This window comes from Glycine soja, chromosome 11 (genome assembly GCF_004193775.1).
Source record: "Glycine soja cultivar W05 chromosome 11, ASM419377v2, whole genome shotgun sequence".
Lineage (NCBI taxonomy): Eukaryota > Viridiplantae > Streptophyta > Magnoliopsida > Fabales > Fabaceae > Glycine > Glycine soja.
In genome coordinates, this window is record NC_041012.1 from 48,489,468 (window position 1) to 48,507,760 (window position 18,293).

Consider the following 18,293-nt stretch of genomic DNA (forward strand, 5'->3'; position numbering starts at 1 on the left):
TTTTACTGGTCACACTTCCAGAAACACTTTGCTTAAACTTCAAAATTGAATTTTGCAAAGGTGGCTGGGAAGTTACATAGCAAGGGCTGAACGAGCATCCCCAAACCAAAAGACGGTAAAAAAAAAATGCCCTTCTTCCATGCCAAAAAAATTTCTGCAGTGCCATACAAATTTTATACAAATTAATAAAAGGAAGTTTATTTGAATTTATCTTTTATAAATTATTTTTTAATTCATTTGAATAAGTTTCTTGTTCTTGAATGAAAGTTTTGCCTTCCAAAAAAAAAAGTTTCTTGTTAAAATTTAGCATACTAAATTATTTTTAACTTGTTTAATTTTATGATCAAATTTATATATAACATAGATTCTTGTGTAATAAAAACTTCTAAACGCGCGTGCTTAATCAGGTTATTTATCTATACACATCTAAATTATACAATACTCGACTTATTATCTTCAAATGTTATATGAATCTATTTACCACACACTTGTAGTAGATAACGATGTATCATATATTAGTTGGCTTTGAATATACATCTTGAGTGCACTCTACGTATAATTAATAAACATTTCCCCATGCATATAACGCGTTACGCGTGAAGTAAAAGTTGACGTCAAAAACCAACTAGAATTGAAATTGTAACCAATAATCTCATATGGATTGAAAGTGCCAAATAAAAGAAAAAACTGGGCGTTGGTAAGTTGGTACCATATCAGGATCGGAATTTAAATATTATGCTTAAGTACAACCAAACAAATTAAGGAAAGGTACACGTCTGCAGTATTTTATTGATAAGCCTGCGTTGCATATTGTTCCATATGCTTGAACTAAACAATCCTATACACCTATATATTCACATCTCCCATATCAGGAGAGTAAGAATATTCAGTACTCATGAGAACTCACATTTTACAAAGATTTGATTGCACTTAAATGTCATTATTGTGATTCAATTCCCCCACAGTCCAGTTCTATGAACAGAGAGCACTTAACAGAGTATTTATGTCTACATACTTTTCATTTACAGATATTCTATATTTCTATGTGATTCAATTAACCCACAGTCTAGTTCTATGGACAGAGCACTTACAGAGTCTTTAGGTATAGGTACTTTCATTTACAGCTATTCTACTAAACGTTTACTTGGACATTAAAGTGACTTTGTAGTTTGTACAACCACCACTGTTGCTCTAGAGTCTAGACTAACAATTTAGCAAATCTTGAAGGCTTTAAAGATACCTGAAGGATTGAACATATGTAATTTGGTAATCTTTACAAATTACAACTAAGTGGAGTTTTTTATTTATTTAAACATGAGCTTAGAAATTTATAACTCATTAAATTTTACAGCTAATGTAAAAAATGACCATTTGATATATTGCTTTTATTTATTTCATATTACCAAATAAATAAAAAAGAAATAAGGTCTGGTTAGTTGGAAAAATATTATATATTTGGATTTTCTGTTATTATTAAAAATTATAAAAAAAATAACATATTTTATTTCTTTTTTTTAATATTTATATAAGAAATGGTGAAAAATATTCTAAAACAAAAATTCAACTAAACAGGATTCCAGCATTTTTTTTTCCTGTCAAAGCCAATTTATCGACACATATACATTACATATGAATATGACTGTGTAACTTACTACTTCCCCTCACAAACTCGTTTATCACTAAATATTAACTCCTCAGATTAATTAAGGAAATCTATTTATGCAAGAACAAGATGTGTGATAGAATTATTGTACGAAGACTATAGAAAATAGATAGCTTAGAAAAAAGAGAAATTATAAGTGAGAATATATTTTTGGTGTGAGATGTCTCTGTTAATCTATGGTATGACTGCTGCTATGAGTGATGGGGGATCTCTACTGCAATTACTCAGAATTGTGCAGATTTATTTTTGTTTCACAAGAGTTTTCGGTAATAAGGAGTAGGTAAAGCTTGGGCAACAATTTATTATACAATTTGTGTGTCTAGTTGTTTTACTCAAAGAGTTATTATATGATTTGGACTCGCTACTTATCTATTGTCTAAACTAATTTTCATATGACAAGTGATAGTGTCAGACCATATAACATTTTTTTTCTTCTAAAAATAGGGATTTATTGATAATCTTTTGCATAAAGTCTTACATGTGATTGGTTTTCTTCAGCAAATTTCTTATCAAATGCTATCTTCCAGGATTGGTGCAATAATCATGTTCCAAGTTTGATTTTGTAGTTTGTGAGGCAGCTTAATTAATTTAGAGATCCAAGTTTTGTTTAGTCTATTCTAGGTATGTTTAACGGTTAAAATATCAAGTTGTTCTAAAATAATTTTTTTTAGATGGTAAAAAAGACATGCTAGAGTTAAAATTTGGGGAAAAAATATATATTTTTTTAAAAATCAGATGTATTTTTTTTTTATTGAAGATCATCATATTGGACTACCTAATTTTTTATTTTTTTTACGAAGACTACCTAATATTTAAGTATTTAAACTCTAACTCTATTTTTAACTTTATATTAAAATATTATGTATTCCATATATTCTGGGTCTTCTTGTGATCATACGGTCGATTCCATCATAGTAACCATTAACAATTAATCATTTGTCTTTATTAGTCAAATCACACTTCAATGTCTAATCAAGCAACATTTACAAATAAATATCTCATGTGTGACATAAACACCCACTACACCTCTGGAAGATCCTCATGTAAGGTCAGTAAAAAAAACCCTAATTTGTCACTTATAATTAATTACTCTGTTAAAGTCTTAATTAGGCATGCAAAATACATACTTTTTAGTTGTTATTTCACTATATTCTAACTTTAGCATTGAAGTTTATGTTAGAATTTTTCTATAAAATCTTTTGGACCGCAATCATTGTGACCTAGCTTTCATTTTAAAAAAATAATATGTGTATATATATATTAAGTATTCATTTGATGATACCTAAATCCACTGATTAATTTCTAATGGACTTTGAACACCTAATATTGATATGTGTAAGATAGACAATGTAACCCTAATCACTAGTTTCATAATGGAGTTGTCTCGTTGAAAACTTTGAATTTTAAAGTGTATGATCAACCAAAGAAAAACTTAGTTTCTCTTATTTTAGGAGTCTTTAACATAAACAATTCTCATTACTCTTGAGGATGTCTTTAATAAGTAAGTAAATATTATAAATATGTTCTAAATTAATATAAACTATGTCATTTGTGACAGTTTTTCTTATCGTCTATGCAAGTATATAGGAAACTTTTGAAGAAATTGTAAGTTGTTTGCCTGTGAACAATACTATAGAGTACATTATTTATAGAGTCTTTATACAATCGATTAACAAGAGATATAATTATAAAATATAAGATCATCTTAATCTAATCTAAGTTGTAAGTCTATAACAATTTGACTCAATTTAAATCATCTTTAATGAAAAATATATGTGATATATACCTAACAATTTAAGATGTAACAACGAGATAAAAGATAAGATGTCGGGTGATCAAAATTAAATTACACTAATTAGATAACATCTCTATTTAAATAATAAGGTTAACTAAAAATTAACATCATCATTTACAACTTTTAAATTCAACTTTTAACTTTTATCAGTTGATTCATAATAAGCATGCCCCCTCCTCAAGACGAGAGTGGTCATGCAACTTTCCTTCTTAGCGTTCAAGAGCTATCATAGACAAGCTCACAATCATTGCAAGACAATTGTTTCTCATCATTAGAACATAGAACATATGAAATGAAAAGTTTAAGAGTTTCAATCCAACTTATTTAGCTTCATTTTTAATTAGCGTGACCCTATGGATTAGATGTCAAATTTTGGAATTAATAGTTAGGTGTGGCTGTTTGGTGTATATGTTGTATTTTATTTTTTCTCCTTCCATTTTATTTTATTAAAAAAAGCATACTTATATATATATATATATATATATATATCTCGCGCGTTAGAGACAGAGTACTCCATTAAATGTCTGGTGTGTGATACACATGGTACGGATAGGCCCAATTAATCACATTTGTATTTTTTTTTTTGGTGAAATAACATTTGTATTTTAGTTCGGTACGAACTTGATTAATTATAGTTTTTTTGATACATTGATTAATTATAGTTTAGTTGATCTAAAACAAGCCTCTAACCATCTATCAGAACCTAACAACTTCGATTAATCACTTGAGCAGTTGAGCTGTTTAGGACATGGCGGTGCCTTGTGAAACACGAATTTACTTAACAGAGCATAGAAGACAATTTTGACCTTAATTAGAGTAGGAGGAGTTTCGTCGACAAATTACTATTCCCATGCATCATTTTTTTGAAAAACAACAAATTACTATTTTTCCTTAAATGTAAGTCTGAAGTTTGTTCAATGGAAAAACAAATCTACACTATATATACTTATACTTTAAACAGTTTATGAATTTAGACCTTGTTTGGATTTAACAATTGCAAAGGTTACAACTTTACAACTAAAAGCAAATTCTAACATACCTCTTGTTGAATCATATATCTGATTTGCTCCTCCAAACACTTGAGACTAAAACATGTTGAAGCATCACAAATAATACTGAAAAAAATAAAGCAGAAGAGAAAGGATGGAAAGAATTGCTAGAAATTGAGAAAATGTTTTTGCATATTTCAGAACTCAAACTTTTAATCCCTATATTAAAGGACAATAAAGCTTTTAATTACAATTTTGTAACGTCAAATATGTGAATGGTAACAAATCAATTAATAGCCTTTAAAGTGGCAATGTATGAAATTTTTAAAGTCGATAACATATACAGTACTTATTAAACTATTTTTTTAACCAAAAGAACTCTAATGTTTTTAGTTAATAAATGCTTTTTTATTTATAAAAATATCTTTTTTCGATAACTTTTATAAAATAAATTCACATGATCAATCAATTAAAAATCACTATAAGAATGAATTTGTTTAAAATAATTATCATGAAAGTTAACCATTTTACTTATCAAAATTTACAATCGGATAACAATTATAAAAATACCTTACAATGCCAATATATTTAAATTATATATTTTGAAAAAACACATCAAATTAAAAAATTAAATATTTAGAAAAAGCAAAACACAATTAAAATCATATAACTGAAACGAATTAAAACAATTTTGGTCATCCCATCTTTTAATGTAGGCTAAATTGAAATGTTGCTCCTAATTTTCTAAATTTATGATTTTGGTTATTTAATTATTAATTATAACATTTTGTTCGTTAGTTTTATAAATTTAGGATTTTGATTCCTTTCATAAATTATTAACTAATAATTGTTATTATTAGAGATATTAAATTATTTATAAATTAAATAAAATTATTAATCATTATAAAACTTTAATAATTGTGATTAATAATTTGTTATTTAATTTTTAATAGTTAATAGCTTTAATTAATTTAATAAATCAATTAATGAAAATTATTTGTAAATAATTTATAAAGATGATAAAATCATCCATTTATAAAATTAGAAAAATTAAATATTATAATTAAAATTGAAAAGGATTAAAATCATGAATGTAAGAAATTAAGTAAAAAAAAAAAAGAAGTCATAATTTAGGCTTTAATTTACTTGATATGTCATTTCTAGTAAGGATTTTTGTTTTTTCTGGCGACAAATATTTGATTCGTTAAGTGCACTAAAAAATTTCCTTTCAGTACGGTTGCAAAGTTGCAATTCCAGTTTCTGACTGCCACTACTCCATTCTACACACAATTGACGTCTTCTGTTTTGGTAATTAACAATGGATAACTGGTATTTCTCCCACGATGGCGACACACGTACCCCATCATAATCGTCATTAATGGATGCTGAATTTTGAAGTTAACGGAACCTGAAAGTGAAATTAATCTACTAATTCTTAAGTAAGCAAGCCTTTTAGCTTAATTTTTAGAAAATTAAGAACAATTACTTCATCAATCATCAGTTCATCTCCTAATAAGTACGCAAATAATACATTATTATATGCATATAAATAAAGACCAAAAATCGACGGGTGAGAAGCCGGTGTGGTAGACCAGCTGTGACTGTCGGCGTATGCTCTCTCTCTAGACTCCTCAGCTTAGAGAGAGAAAGAGAAAGCGTAGCTGCTTCTTCTTCATCATCTTCGCCATACAAAAAAGTAACCTCATCATTGCAATTTCTGCGCAAGATAACTACGCTGCGTGATTTCACATTATTGCTATCATCACGGCGCTTCGAGAGTGTGTGTGAGAGAGAATTGAGTGTAGCCGAAGCACTACTACATTGATTGCGGAGACACGTCAGTGATGAGAAAACTCAGAAAACGTTAACCTCGCACGTGATTCTGCTGCGGAAGCAATGTAGAACGCGCGAACTGCGTTTGGAAATGGTTTCGGTGCTGTCGCCGGAGTTCGGAGAGTGAAATTCATTCGGTGCGAAATCGGTTTGTTGCAATTGGATCGAGAGCTCGATGGAGTCGCGGATGGATCACTACGAGATCATGGAGCAGATCGGCCGCGGCGCGTTTGGCGCTGCGATTCTCGTAAACCACAAAGCCGAGAAGATGAAGTGCGTTTGCGTCTCGATTGTTTGCGTTTGGCTGAGTCGGTAATTGGATTGTGTTTCGTTTGAATTTTGAGAACTAACGGTTCGTTTGGTTCGTGGATTGCAGGTACGTGTTGAAGAAAATCAGGCTCGCGCGGCAGACTGAGCGATGCAGAAGATCTGCTCATCAAGAGGTAGGTTTTAGGTTTCTTCAATTTCTTGCTTGTTCATTTGCTTCGTGCTCTGTGATTTGACCGTTGTGGACTGTTTCGGGAATTGTAGATGGCTCTTATTGCTCGAATTCAGCATCCTTACATTGTGGAATTTAAAGAGGCTTGGGTTGAGAAGGTGAGCCAAAGCATTGCGTTTCGATTGTTATTTTGCAGTATGCAGTGTTGTACGTTCTCCTGTAAACTTGAATTAGTTGTATTGTAATGGTTTTATTTATTTATTACTTAAGTATGTTTTTGGTTGTATTGTAGGGTTGTTATGTTTGCATTGTTACTGGATACTGTGAAGGTGGAGACATGTGAGTGTATTTGATAATACTTGTCAAGTGTGAACTCCGACTGCATGTGAAGTTCATGCGTTGTGTAAGTCCAATTACTTACTAATTTTTCATGTTTGTTTTCTCTTTAATTACTTAATAGGGCTGCATTGATGAAGAAATCAAACGGGATTTACTTTCCTGAGGAGGTATTTTTGCCCAGATATATTTGATTTTCTTAATTCTTATATTTTTGTTTGAATATTTTGGTTGCTCATGTTGGGTGCGTTTGACGTTGGGAAGAAACTCTGCAAGTGGTTTACTCAAATACTCTTGGCAGTGGAATACCTGCATTCAAATTTTGTTTTACATCGTGATCTAAAGGTATTACTTGGACGAAACAAACTGTATGGTAATATGGCTTTTTTGTTTTTCTCCTTAATCTTCCATGTGAAAATATGTTAAATTATTTTGTCCACTCTGCTGGCAGTGTTCCAATATCTTTCTTACCAAGGATCATGATGTTCGCCTTGGTGAGTTCATATATCATATTTGACTACTTTAGGTATAGATTATGATGATTTCATCCTGAATTTTGTCTGTAATTTCCTGACATTTATATAGGTGATTTTGGGCTTGCTAAGACACTAAAAGCGGATGATTTGGCTTCTTCGGTATGTGAGAGATGGGAACTTGCTGCTTTCTTTTTCTTCTTTAAATCCTTTTTTTTTTGTTTTAATGATGTTAGGATTCATGCTCAGCATTATTCTGTCTAGTTTCTACAGCATTGATGAATCCTACATGTTAGCATCATATGCTGAGAAGCACTAAAACCAAGTTAGAGCTTAGGGTTTTTCATCGTCACATCATTCCCCTTGCTTGCTCCTCAGTTGGACATATTTAGTTATACTTACACTCTGAAAATACCTCTTCATATTTACATATAGTCATGCAATTTTTGTAGTGTCTCCCTACCAAACTCAGGACCCTAGAGGCTAGAGTATCTGTCCATGAGAACAGAAAGCTTCACTTTGTTACTATGTTTTGTTTATTGTTGAGTCTATTAGGTATGCCATTAGACATGAGCTAATAATGATCTTCACAATTATGTTTAATTAAAATTTCTCTCATTGTCCAGTTGATTTATTCCTTCACACCTTACTCCCGATTCTTTTGCTATTACTATGATGTTAAATCTAAACTAACCAAAATACTTATTTTAAACCAAATTTATGCCATGGCTGCTAGATAGAATTTTGCTTAATCAATTATTTTTTTCACATAAAAGAATTAGTTTTTTACTTTTTTTTGTTTCATATATAACATATCTACTTTAGCCAAGGCAAGCATTGATGTAAAACCTTGATAAATAGACGTGCAAGCTTATTTGTTGTTGGTGAAAGAAAAAAAAACTGTATATATAGGGTTGGATTTTAAATTATATTGAGATATTTTTAATGCTTCCAATTCTTCCATTATTTTAAAATTTTCCTTGTAATACTAATTACTATAAATATTTTTCTTCTGTTTTGTGGACCACAATGGTACTTAAACTATGCCTCTTGTTATTGGGGTGCCAACCTATTTGGGATTCCTCTTGTTATTGTCATTCATTTGCATGCCTTTTTATATAAAAAAATGATACTTAAACCTATGCATATGTGATGACCTATAAGGTGTCAGTAGTGATGAAGAATATTCTATAATAGGCTAAGGTGACATTCCCCTGGAGGCAGAGCCATATAGCAATCTTCAGCTGCATACCCTTCGCTTTCTCTCCATTGCTGATAGTCAGCAAGCTTTTCTTATTTTCTTCTTTTAATACTACATTTCTGAAAATAAAAAATGTGGAGAGTAATTGAATGTTGTTTGAGTGGATTAAATTAATTTCCTTGCTTCAGATTTGATAAATAAGACCAAAGGTTATTACTGTTGGTTATAAGATTATAGTTTCTACTTGAATCTGATTCAGCTGGAAGACTGTTGTACTGATCTTCATATTTATAAGCTCTCATGTTTTGGAAGGATGGAATCCATGTTTTAATAGTTTTCAATTACTATAGGTTTATAATATGACATTGGTACCATATCATTACCATTGCATTTATTTCATAAATGTGCAGTTACTGGTTGTGGAAGTTAATTGATTTAAATATTTGTGTGCAGGTGGTAGGAACTCCCAACTATATGTGTCCTGAACTGCTTGCTGATATTCCTTATGGATTCAAATCTGATATTTGGTCACTAGGTATATGTCTTATGCGATGAATATCTGATAGTTGTTCTGCTATGGCTAAAATGTATTTTTGTTGTTCAGGTTGTTGTATATATGAGATGGCTGCTCATCGCCCAGCTTTTAAAGCTTTTGTAAGTTTTCCTCTGTTTTTTTTTACTTACAGTAATTATAGATATGCTATAATCAGTTGTCTCATTTAATGAACTGTCATTAAGTCATATGAATGTAATATCTCATTTGTGCATTGAAGATACTAAAGTTGCATTTTTGTGCAACAGAAAGGATAAGGTACTGATTTGCATACTGGTCCAGAAGGATTGAAATTAAATAACAAAATTTTGATTGCAAGTTCCTATATTTTTTCTTGTTATTTTTGAAGAATTTATAGATATGCTATAATCTTTTTTTGTGAATTCCTGTAATATGTTATCCTCAAGTTTGATCTGAACAAAATATCCTTTTTCTGGACCCAAGTTAACAAATATATGATTTTGTGCAACAAAATAAAGTTCATGTAAATGTTCTAGAAGGGATAAAACTATAAAAACCAAGGCATAATCGAAGAACTACCCCTACCAGAATCCTCATCACGACCTATGTTATGGTTGTTGCTATTCTGATATCAGTGATGAAGTTCTAACTTCTAAGTTTAAGCTTGTTGTGGCCCCTATCTTGCCTGATATATTTATGTATGTGAATGTGAAGGCAATTTTTCATCATCTTTTTTCCTTGATAAGTGTCGTATATCTTGTTTCAGGATATGGCAGGGTTGATAAGCAAGATAAACCGTTCCTCTATTGGCCCTTTGCCTCCCTGTTATTCCCCATCTTTGTAAGTTTCATTTGCTTTTGTTAAGGCTAGTATCATTATGTTAGTAGAAAGTGAGTGATTACTCAGGATTTCTTGGTGAAATCACATTCATTTGGCAGAAAAATGTAGTTACTATAGTAGGGGTGTAAATGAGCTAAATTGTTTGAGTTTGGGTTGTTGATTGCTCAATCATGCTCATGTGTTTAGCTAAACAAAGGAACAAATTCAAACTTGAAGTTAGGGTCAATTGCTTAAATGAGCTAAGCTTAAATTCCATAGACTTGACATTAATAGCTCGCATATGTAAGTATTACCTAGAGATTTGTAATTCTATTTATTACGTTTACTTGGAGAATTGTTATTTTAGTTATTATTTAATTACCACTTAGCTAATTTCATTTTTCAAGAATCATATTTTGAATGAGTGCCAAACATGTTTTTCCAAAAAAAAAAAATCATTACCTTCATCAAAGATTTCAATTCTCGCTTCTCAATCTTGAACTTTGGTTCATACCTACAGGAAAACATTGATAAAGGGCATGCTGAGAAAAAATCCCGAGCATCGTCCAACAGTAAGCCTCTATTTGAGAGTGATCTTATTTCAAATGTTACACTGATTTTCTATTGTTGCTAATCCTGAACACTTTCATTATACATTTTTTACAGGCATCTGAAATCTTAAAGCACCCTTATTTGCTGCCTTATGTTGATCAATATCGTTCATCTTTCTGTACTCCAACAGCTGGTTCTCCTGAAAAGCCAATTTCTGCTGTCCATCATGCTCTAAAAAATAAGCCAGGAAGTCAAAACAGAAGTAGTTCGAGTACCGAGAAAGATAGTTTGATGTCAAATGAGAAAAACAATGCAAAAGCATTGCACAAATGTGATTGCAAAATCACTGAAATAGACCTGACATCAATTGAGGATGACAGCTCTGAGCAACTCCTGCCTGGGGAAGAAGGAAATGGTTCCAGCAAAGTCAATGCCAAGACAAATGAGAAAGAGCTGACGAAGCACTCTAATAATGAACAGCATTCTAATGTTGTATCTAAGCAACCAAAAGCAATTAAGACTGTAGTGACAGCTTTAAAAGATGGAAAACTTAAAGAGACAAGTTCTCCAATAAGAAGCAATCGCATAAAGGTTGGTGGTGTGTTGACACATAAAATAAATACAGAGACAGTATCCAATTTGCCCAAACCCAATTTTGGTGCTTACGATTTGAAGCCTAATTTGGAGGTGCCAACTACTGCACCTTCTAAAACAACTCCTGATTCCGCAAAAAGAATGCAAGGGTCAAACACTTCAAAGCATCAGGTACATTACCATTATAAATGCTATAGTGTACTATTAGTTACTTTTGAAGATTTCCTCATAACATTGAAATTTTTTTCTGATATATTGCTACATGCTGGCAGTTACCAATGATAGAATCCACACCAAAAACTAAACCTAGACATAATGTGATTCCACCTTCTGGTCCAGTCAAACAAGTAGATGGACGTGAAGTTCCTTCCAAGACAAGGCAAAAGACTCCTCCAAGCTTACTTAAACCACCTTCTTTTCCAGGACATGTGAGGCAGGCTGGGTTTGATGTTCTAAATGCAGCAAATAATACTGGAAAGACAAGTCCAAAGAAAATGGTTCGAGAGCCTAAGATGAGCCATCATCAGTTGACCAACAGTCATCTACCACATGTTTCTAGAGAGATTACTAGAGAGCCTTTGAAGACTTTTGAAAGCAGTTCCAAAGGAATGCAAACAGACAGCAGCAATTCTGTCTCATCTTCGCTCTCTATTCAAGGATTTGAACTTTCTGATTTTGCAACCACTTTTATTGACTTAAGTGAACCAACACTTCCTGATCATGAGAATTTAAACCACACTGAAAACAAGGAATCACGTCCAGATAGCAGTTCACCTGCATCCTATTTGCATTTTGACATGTCTGAACAATTGTCTGGGGAAACCCCTGTGGTTACACCACGTTTTCAGAATATAACTTCTAGTAATGAGAAAGTAAGTCCCGGTTTAACTCTTGATCACTCAAGCCAAAATGCTGAGGTAATGCTTTCTTCTGATGATAGTTTTTCCATAAATCAAAGGACTTCATCTGCTGGCTCCAGGTGTGATGATAGATCAGTAGATCCCTCTGCTGAAATCACAGAAGAAGATATTTCAAAGGAAATGACTTCGACCAAGTCTCTCCAACAGCCGCTCCCCATTTTTGGAGAAAAGTCTGTTTGTGAAGAATTTGGTCCAGCAAGCAAGCCAAATAATAGGTTTGATAAAGTTAGCCCGCCAAAACTCATGTGCATCTCAACTGGTGATGACCAATTCATGGTGAGGGGAAGACTGTCATCAGTGGATGAAACTGCTCCTTTGATTATTTCTACTAATATTTCAAGCCAGAAAGTTTTGCAAGAAGAGAAAGCAACAGTTTTACAGAATCCAGCACCAGAAAGGCCAGCTGTTGGGCATCTTCCTCCAGCTTTTGATGATGTCATTCATGTCATACGCCATAGCAGTTATCGCGTGGGGAGTGAGCAGCCAGTGAAGGAATCTCTGGAGATGGGAGTTCAAAGTGTAGATGTTGGTAAGTTTATCAACATTGTAAGGGATGATTTAGAAATGAGAAATGTGAGCACTCCTTTGACTCTGAAATCTTCAAATTGCTCTGAAGCTATTGGCTTGAAGTCAAATATTTCTGATAATATGGAAATCAGAAACTTAAGTAATCCTCCTAACTTAAAATCTTCAAGTTGCACCGACTTGATGAACATCAAATCAAGTTTTTCTGATCATCCTGTTGTTAGGCAACAAGATGTGGAAAACACTGATTCTCTTGTTTCAAAATCTGATTCCTCCGAGTATACCAAACATAAGACTCCTACAGCTGCAGAGGGAACACCCCCAAAGGAAATTTTGGATGTTAAATCTTCCAGGCAGAGAGCTGAAGCACTTGAAGGACTGCTAGAATTATCTGCAGATTTGCTGCAGCAAAATAGATTGGAGGAACTTGCAGTTGTTCTGAAGCCCTTTGGAAAAGATAAAGTTTCCCCAAGGGAGACGGCCATTTGGTTAGCCAAGAGTCTAAAAGGATTGATGATTGAGGAAAGTGGGGGACGCAGTTAATGGGTGTTTTTTTTAATCCATGGTAAGTTTGCTACTTTGCTTCTATTTGATATTTTCTATTACTTTTTCCACTTCATTGCTTCTCAAGTGCCACTTGAATTGAGAGAACAAACAGGCTTTATCGTTTCTTCTTTCATTTTTTGTAATTCTTTTTATGCTGATGTAAATAGTAACCATACGAATGAATACCATCAACTTACGATCAATTGTGTGGACATGCTCTTGCCAGGCCTTATTAAGAATTGTGGAATTGATATGCTTCTCCAGTGTTCTACCTAGATGGTCTGCTCCAATTATGCCGTAATGAAGCAAATAGGAAACATTTATGCATAAAAAAAGAAAACAATTGAGCTAATGCTATATTCTACCACACTTTATATATGGGTGTAGTAGTTAAAGAAACAAAATAAAAATATTTAAAATAAATTATTTATTATATTAAATACATAAAAATTGATGTACTCCTTGTGTAATTGGAAGTATTGAAATAAAAATTATTATATTTTCCTTAATTATTGTTCAAAGACTCATTTTATGAAAAATTAATTGAGATTTTTAAAAGTAAAAATAAAATAAAATAAATTGTAATTAGATAAAAATAAATCAATAAGAAAATAAAATGGTAATTTAGATGTGGAGGGAGATGAGTAGTTTTAAAAACAAATAATTTGAATGTATAAATGATTGAAATTTGAGATGAAAAAATTATAATTTTTTTAGAAAAAATAAAAGTGACTTAAGTACAAAAAATATTTAATAATTACTTTATTTAATATTTGAGTAAATTGTTAAAATGAACTAGTTAGAGAATTTAGAATGATTAAGAAAAAGTTTAATACTGATCAATAACACAAACTTCAATGAACTGGTAGAAGGCTAATTATTTTATCAGTAATGAATTTATTTCAAATAAGTAGGTTAAGGAAACACAAAATTTAGTTTCGGCATAGTTTGAGTGGAAAAATGTTTTTTATTTTTTTAATTACAAAAGTGTCACACTATTTTATGTTTTCATTTCAAAAATTGTATAAGGAATAATAAAAATAGAAAAATTCGCCTTTTCTTATACATACATTAAAAAAATTACTGAAAATAAGATAATATTTTTAATTAAAAAAAAAATAGTAAACACTCAAATCAAATTCCTTTAAAAGGTGGCACAGATATATTCGCACAAACACAATTATTAAAGAAAAGCTATAAAGTTGTAAAATTATTTTGTACGATAAAAAGAGAAGAAAATGAATAAATAATATAATGAAAAATAATATTATAAAAAATCTATTATGTAAAGAATATAATTAGTTCTTTAACTACTATATAAAAAATATAATTTTTAACAAGCTTCCTCTTTATTTGCAGAGCCGACCATCTCTTCACTTATGTGGATATGATCAGTTAATTTATGTCTATACGTGTGTAAGTTACCGTCATGCTTGTTTTTCCAGGAAGCTTCGTGGAACCTAGGGCCAAACGTATTCTGAATTAGTACTATTTTCTTCTTCAAAACTACTACCACTACCTCATGGTTATTGCATATATATATATATATATAAACCATGCTTTTTTTATATATATATAAATATATACCATGCTATATATAATAGCCGTCCATCGTATTCAACCCATTCTTTTATATCCAATTTTCTTTCAATAGTGCATCACCTTCCTTTACAAGATTGTCTGTTGCTATTAAGAGACAATAATTACTCTAGGCAAGCTTAACTCGTAAGAAATACTGCTTCCAGAATTTACATTGTTCGGGTTCTGAATTGGACACTCTTTTTCTGAGTTTAACACTAAGCATTATTGGCTTGTCATCATGGACCTCATGAACCGGGTTCCCAATCAGCTCATTTTCTGTGTCCAACTTCTCAGATCGAACTGAGCATAACAAACAAACCTAAATAAGAAAAAGACAACATTAACCAAACAAAAGATCAATTAAACTTGTAGATACTAAAAATTTTATTCATGTCAAAATATATGTTTTATTGATTTTATCTGTTTGTAGTATTTAATTTTTTTATAGTATTATGTATATATGTTTATGTATCAATAGAATATGATAATATTATCTCATGTCTTATCCTATGTTTTTTTTTTGGTGAATCATTTTTTATCCTATCATGTTAGTTGGCGGTATAGTGTAATCTTTATTGAAAGGAGAGAGCCGGAGTTGGAAATAACAAGATAGGATAAAAATAATAGTTTAAATTTTAATCCTTATAACATGGTTTTATTTGGAAATAAAAAACGATCTTTAGAATGAACGAATTAAAAGGTAGCAATGAATCGTAACCTCTCCTTTTCTCCAACGCGTAAAAAAATAATAATAAAAAAATTCCAAAACCCATTTTATAAAAAGCCAAAATTAAAGAGCCTAAAAAAGCGAGAGGCATAAATGATAAATCCCACCAAAGCTATGCCCGTTTCACACTCTTTCCTTTCTCTGGCTGATTCCACAGACACACACCGCTTTACTATTATGCAAGACCCTTCTCGCCCCGCCCCTCCTCCCTTCTACCACCAAAACGGCGGCCAGCCTCCTCCCCCCGCCGCCTCCGCCGCCATCGCCACCGGCTACCCCTACGCTGCCCAACAACAATACTACAACACCACTTACCCTCCTCCTCGCTCCTACGCCTCCCGCTCCTTCTTCCGCGCTTTCTTCGCCACCATGATCTGCCTCGCCGTCGTCTTCGGCGTCGTCCTCATCATCACCTGGCTCGTCCTCCGCCCCTCCCTCCCCCACTTCACCCTCCACTCCCTCTCCGTTTCCAACCTCTCCAGCACCTCCCAATCCCTCTCCGCCACGTGGCACCTCTCCTTCCTCGTCCGCAACGGCAACAAGAAGATGACCGTCTCCTACAACGCCCTCCGCTCTTCCATCTTCTACCGCCAAAACTACATCTCCGAGTCTCAGCTCGCTCCCTTCAGGCAGGACACCAGGTCCCAGACCACACTCAATGCCACCCTCACCGCCGCCGGCACCTACCTCGAGCCCAAACTGATCGACAATCTCAACGCCGAGAGGAACGCCAGCTCGGTCCTCTTCGACGTTCAGGTCGTCGCCGCCACCTCTTTCCGCTCCGGCTCGTGGAGGTTCAGGACGAGGGTTCTCAAGGTTCTGTGCCGCAAAGTACCCGTCGGCGTCTCGTCCAAGTCCAGCTCCGGTGATTTGGTCGGCGGAGATCGGGAATGTCAGGTGTGGACGTGAATTTTCTGAGGGTGATGTTTTTCAAAACCCTAGGTTTGGTAATGGGGGGAAATTTAATTTTCTGATTTTATTATATATAGTTAATTGATGCTTTCGACGGTTTATATTTATGCGATTTGGTTTAGGTTTCAATGGAATTTTGTTGGTAGTTTATATGATTGTATATAGTTATCAGCAACCTTATATTGTTTGCTTGCCTTTCTAGAGCACTCAGTGGAGATTTGAAACTCTTTGTTAGTGGAAAATTTGCAATTGTATGTTAATTGGAGATGGAGACAAAAAAGGAGGCAGATATTAATATTTATTTGGATATCATTGACTTACTGGTTGACTGGTCTTTATTCTACTGATTGTTTGGGTAGTATGCACTGTGCATAGATATTAATTTAAAAATTAGTCTGAAAAATAATAGTTCTGAAAACTCTGGTCTTTAACCGAGCTGGTGTTATGATGTGATACATGGAGTTGATCTCATCTACTGGGAAAAGGCTTTATCCTATTGTCGCTGTTTGTATTTTCTCAAAATAATCAGAAAAGAAATGAATGGGGTTTTTTTTTAAACATAGGAGAAAGATAGAACTACCTATACTACCCGATGCTTTTGTTTATGGTTTTTATAGTTGGCGAGATTTATTCAAATTGTGACAAACCATTCGTTGGCTTTCTTACTCAACCAGTCATTTACAAACCCTTAGTCAACTCCATACTTATGAAGATACTGATTTCATGTAAATTATTTTGTGTAACCATCAATTGTCTTGCTGTCGCATACATCTTAAATTGTTTCATTTTAATAGTTGAAAATTTCCAACTATTAATGAAGCTTTTTCAACAGATAATCTTTGGTCACCGATAACAAAAAGCTAATCAGTTTCATTAATCTTCGAGCAGTCAAACTTTGTTAAGCTGTTCAATCGAAAACATGACTGTCATCTAGTATTCTTTGAATTGATGGCTGTATTGGGTCTTTGCCTGTTTGGGTTGAGGTGTCTATTGCTACAGATTCACAGAATGCTTAACAGCTTGTCTGTCTGGTCACACTCATAAATAACCAGCAAAATAAATTTGTTGTTCATTAGTTCTGGTTTTTGGCCGTTCCTTGATATTCTTTCTGAGATGGTGGTTGATGAAATTATGACAAATGCAGTTTATCATAGTAATGTATTCTGAAAGAAACAAGGTTTTTGGCTCCTGTTTTTCTTTTTCTGTTGCACATTTATACGTAGAATTGATCCAAAACTTTGGCATTTATACCTTTTAAATCTTAAAGAAATATGTTGCACTAGGGGAGGTCCTGTCTTTGGAAGTATTTCTGAGTATCCAATGTCTAAACCGACGGCCTTTTCTCTATTGAGTACTTATTTAAGAAATTTATTATGACTCTAAATGGGGCAAATTTGCTGTTTCCCTGCCACCTGTATTCTTGTTAATAAATTAATACAGTAAAAACAGATAATATTCATATAAAATCGTATTGAAGCATTGGTGATGACGAAAATTGTTCCAAGTTACATGCTAGCTATTGGCAGGGCTGGTATGACTTGGGTTGTCCTTTCACTCTGCTGGATGATAGTGGTACAGGTTGGTGCCCATGGGGGTGTCAATGGAGTATGTTTGGGATCTGTTTTGGGTTTGAATAGCACTATAGGATGGATTTGACACTTATCAAATGGGATGACTGTCACTTGTGTATGTTTGCTTATATTGGTTGAGTACTAGTGGCTTGCTGTTAATCTAAACCTTGTAGGAGTCTTGATTGTTGTAAAATCTGAAATGCTGTCATTGGATTTGACCATATGGCAACAGCCGGCAGTGCTTGGTGCATGGTCATTGGTTTGGAATATAAATTTATTGTGTATTTTTTGTGAAAATGAAGT

At 32.9% G+C, this 18,293-nt stretch overlaps 2 protein-coding genes across 2 annotated transcripts; both read left to right on the top strand.

Annotated features, from left to right (window-relative positions):
• Positions 1–6,004: 6,004 nt before the first annotated feature.
• On the top strand, positions 6,005–13,474 carry LOC114372845 (serine/threonine-protein kinase Nek3-like). The gene is made up of 14 exons (XM_028330384.1): positions 6,005–6,553; positions 6,657–6,723; positions 6,812–6,877; positions 7,012–7,058; positions 7,180–7,225; positions 7,320–7,400; positions 7,507–7,549; positions 7,641–7,690; positions 9,183–9,264; positions 9,334–9,383; positions 10,010–10,083; positions 10,583–10,634; positions 10,729–11,379; positions 11,481–13,474. The coding sequence occupies exons 1-14, from the start codon at positions 6,456–6,458 to the stop codon at positions 13,194–13,196; spliced, it is 3,123 nt and encodes a 1,040-aa protein (XP_028186185.1). The 5' UTR covers positions 6,005–6,455; the 3' UTR covers positions 13,197–13,474.
• A 2,092-nt stretch (positions 13,475–15,566) lies between these two features.
• On the top strand, positions 15,567–16,739 carry LOC114372846 (NDR1/HIN1-like protein 10). The gene has a single exon (XM_028330385.1). The coding sequence runs from the start codon at positions 15,601–15,603 to the stop codon at positions 16,414–16,416; it is 816 nt and encodes a 271-aa protein (XP_028186186.1). The 5' UTR covers positions 15,567–15,600; the 3' UTR covers positions 16,417–16,739.
• Positions 16,740–18,293: the final 1,554 nt, after the last annotated feature.

Excerpts from the sequence above, each read along its gene's own strand:
- LOC114372845 (XM_028330384.1), top strand. The coding sequence starts at position 6,456 with ATGGAGTCGCGGATGGATCACTACGAGATCATGGAGCAGATCGGCCGC. Across the intron at positions 7,059-7,179 it reads TACTGTGAAGGTGGAGACAT|GGCTGCATTGATGAAGAAAT; the intron begins GTGAGTGTATTT and ends ATTACTTAATAG. Across the intron at positions 7,401-7,506 it reads TTTTACATCGTGATCTAAAG|TGTTCCAATATCTTTCTTAC; the intron begins GTATTACTTGGA and ends CTCTGCTGGCAG.
- LOC114372846 (XM_028330385.1), top strand. The coding sequence starts at position 15,601 with ATGATAAATCCCACCAAAGCTATGCCCGTTTCACACTCTTTCCTTTCT.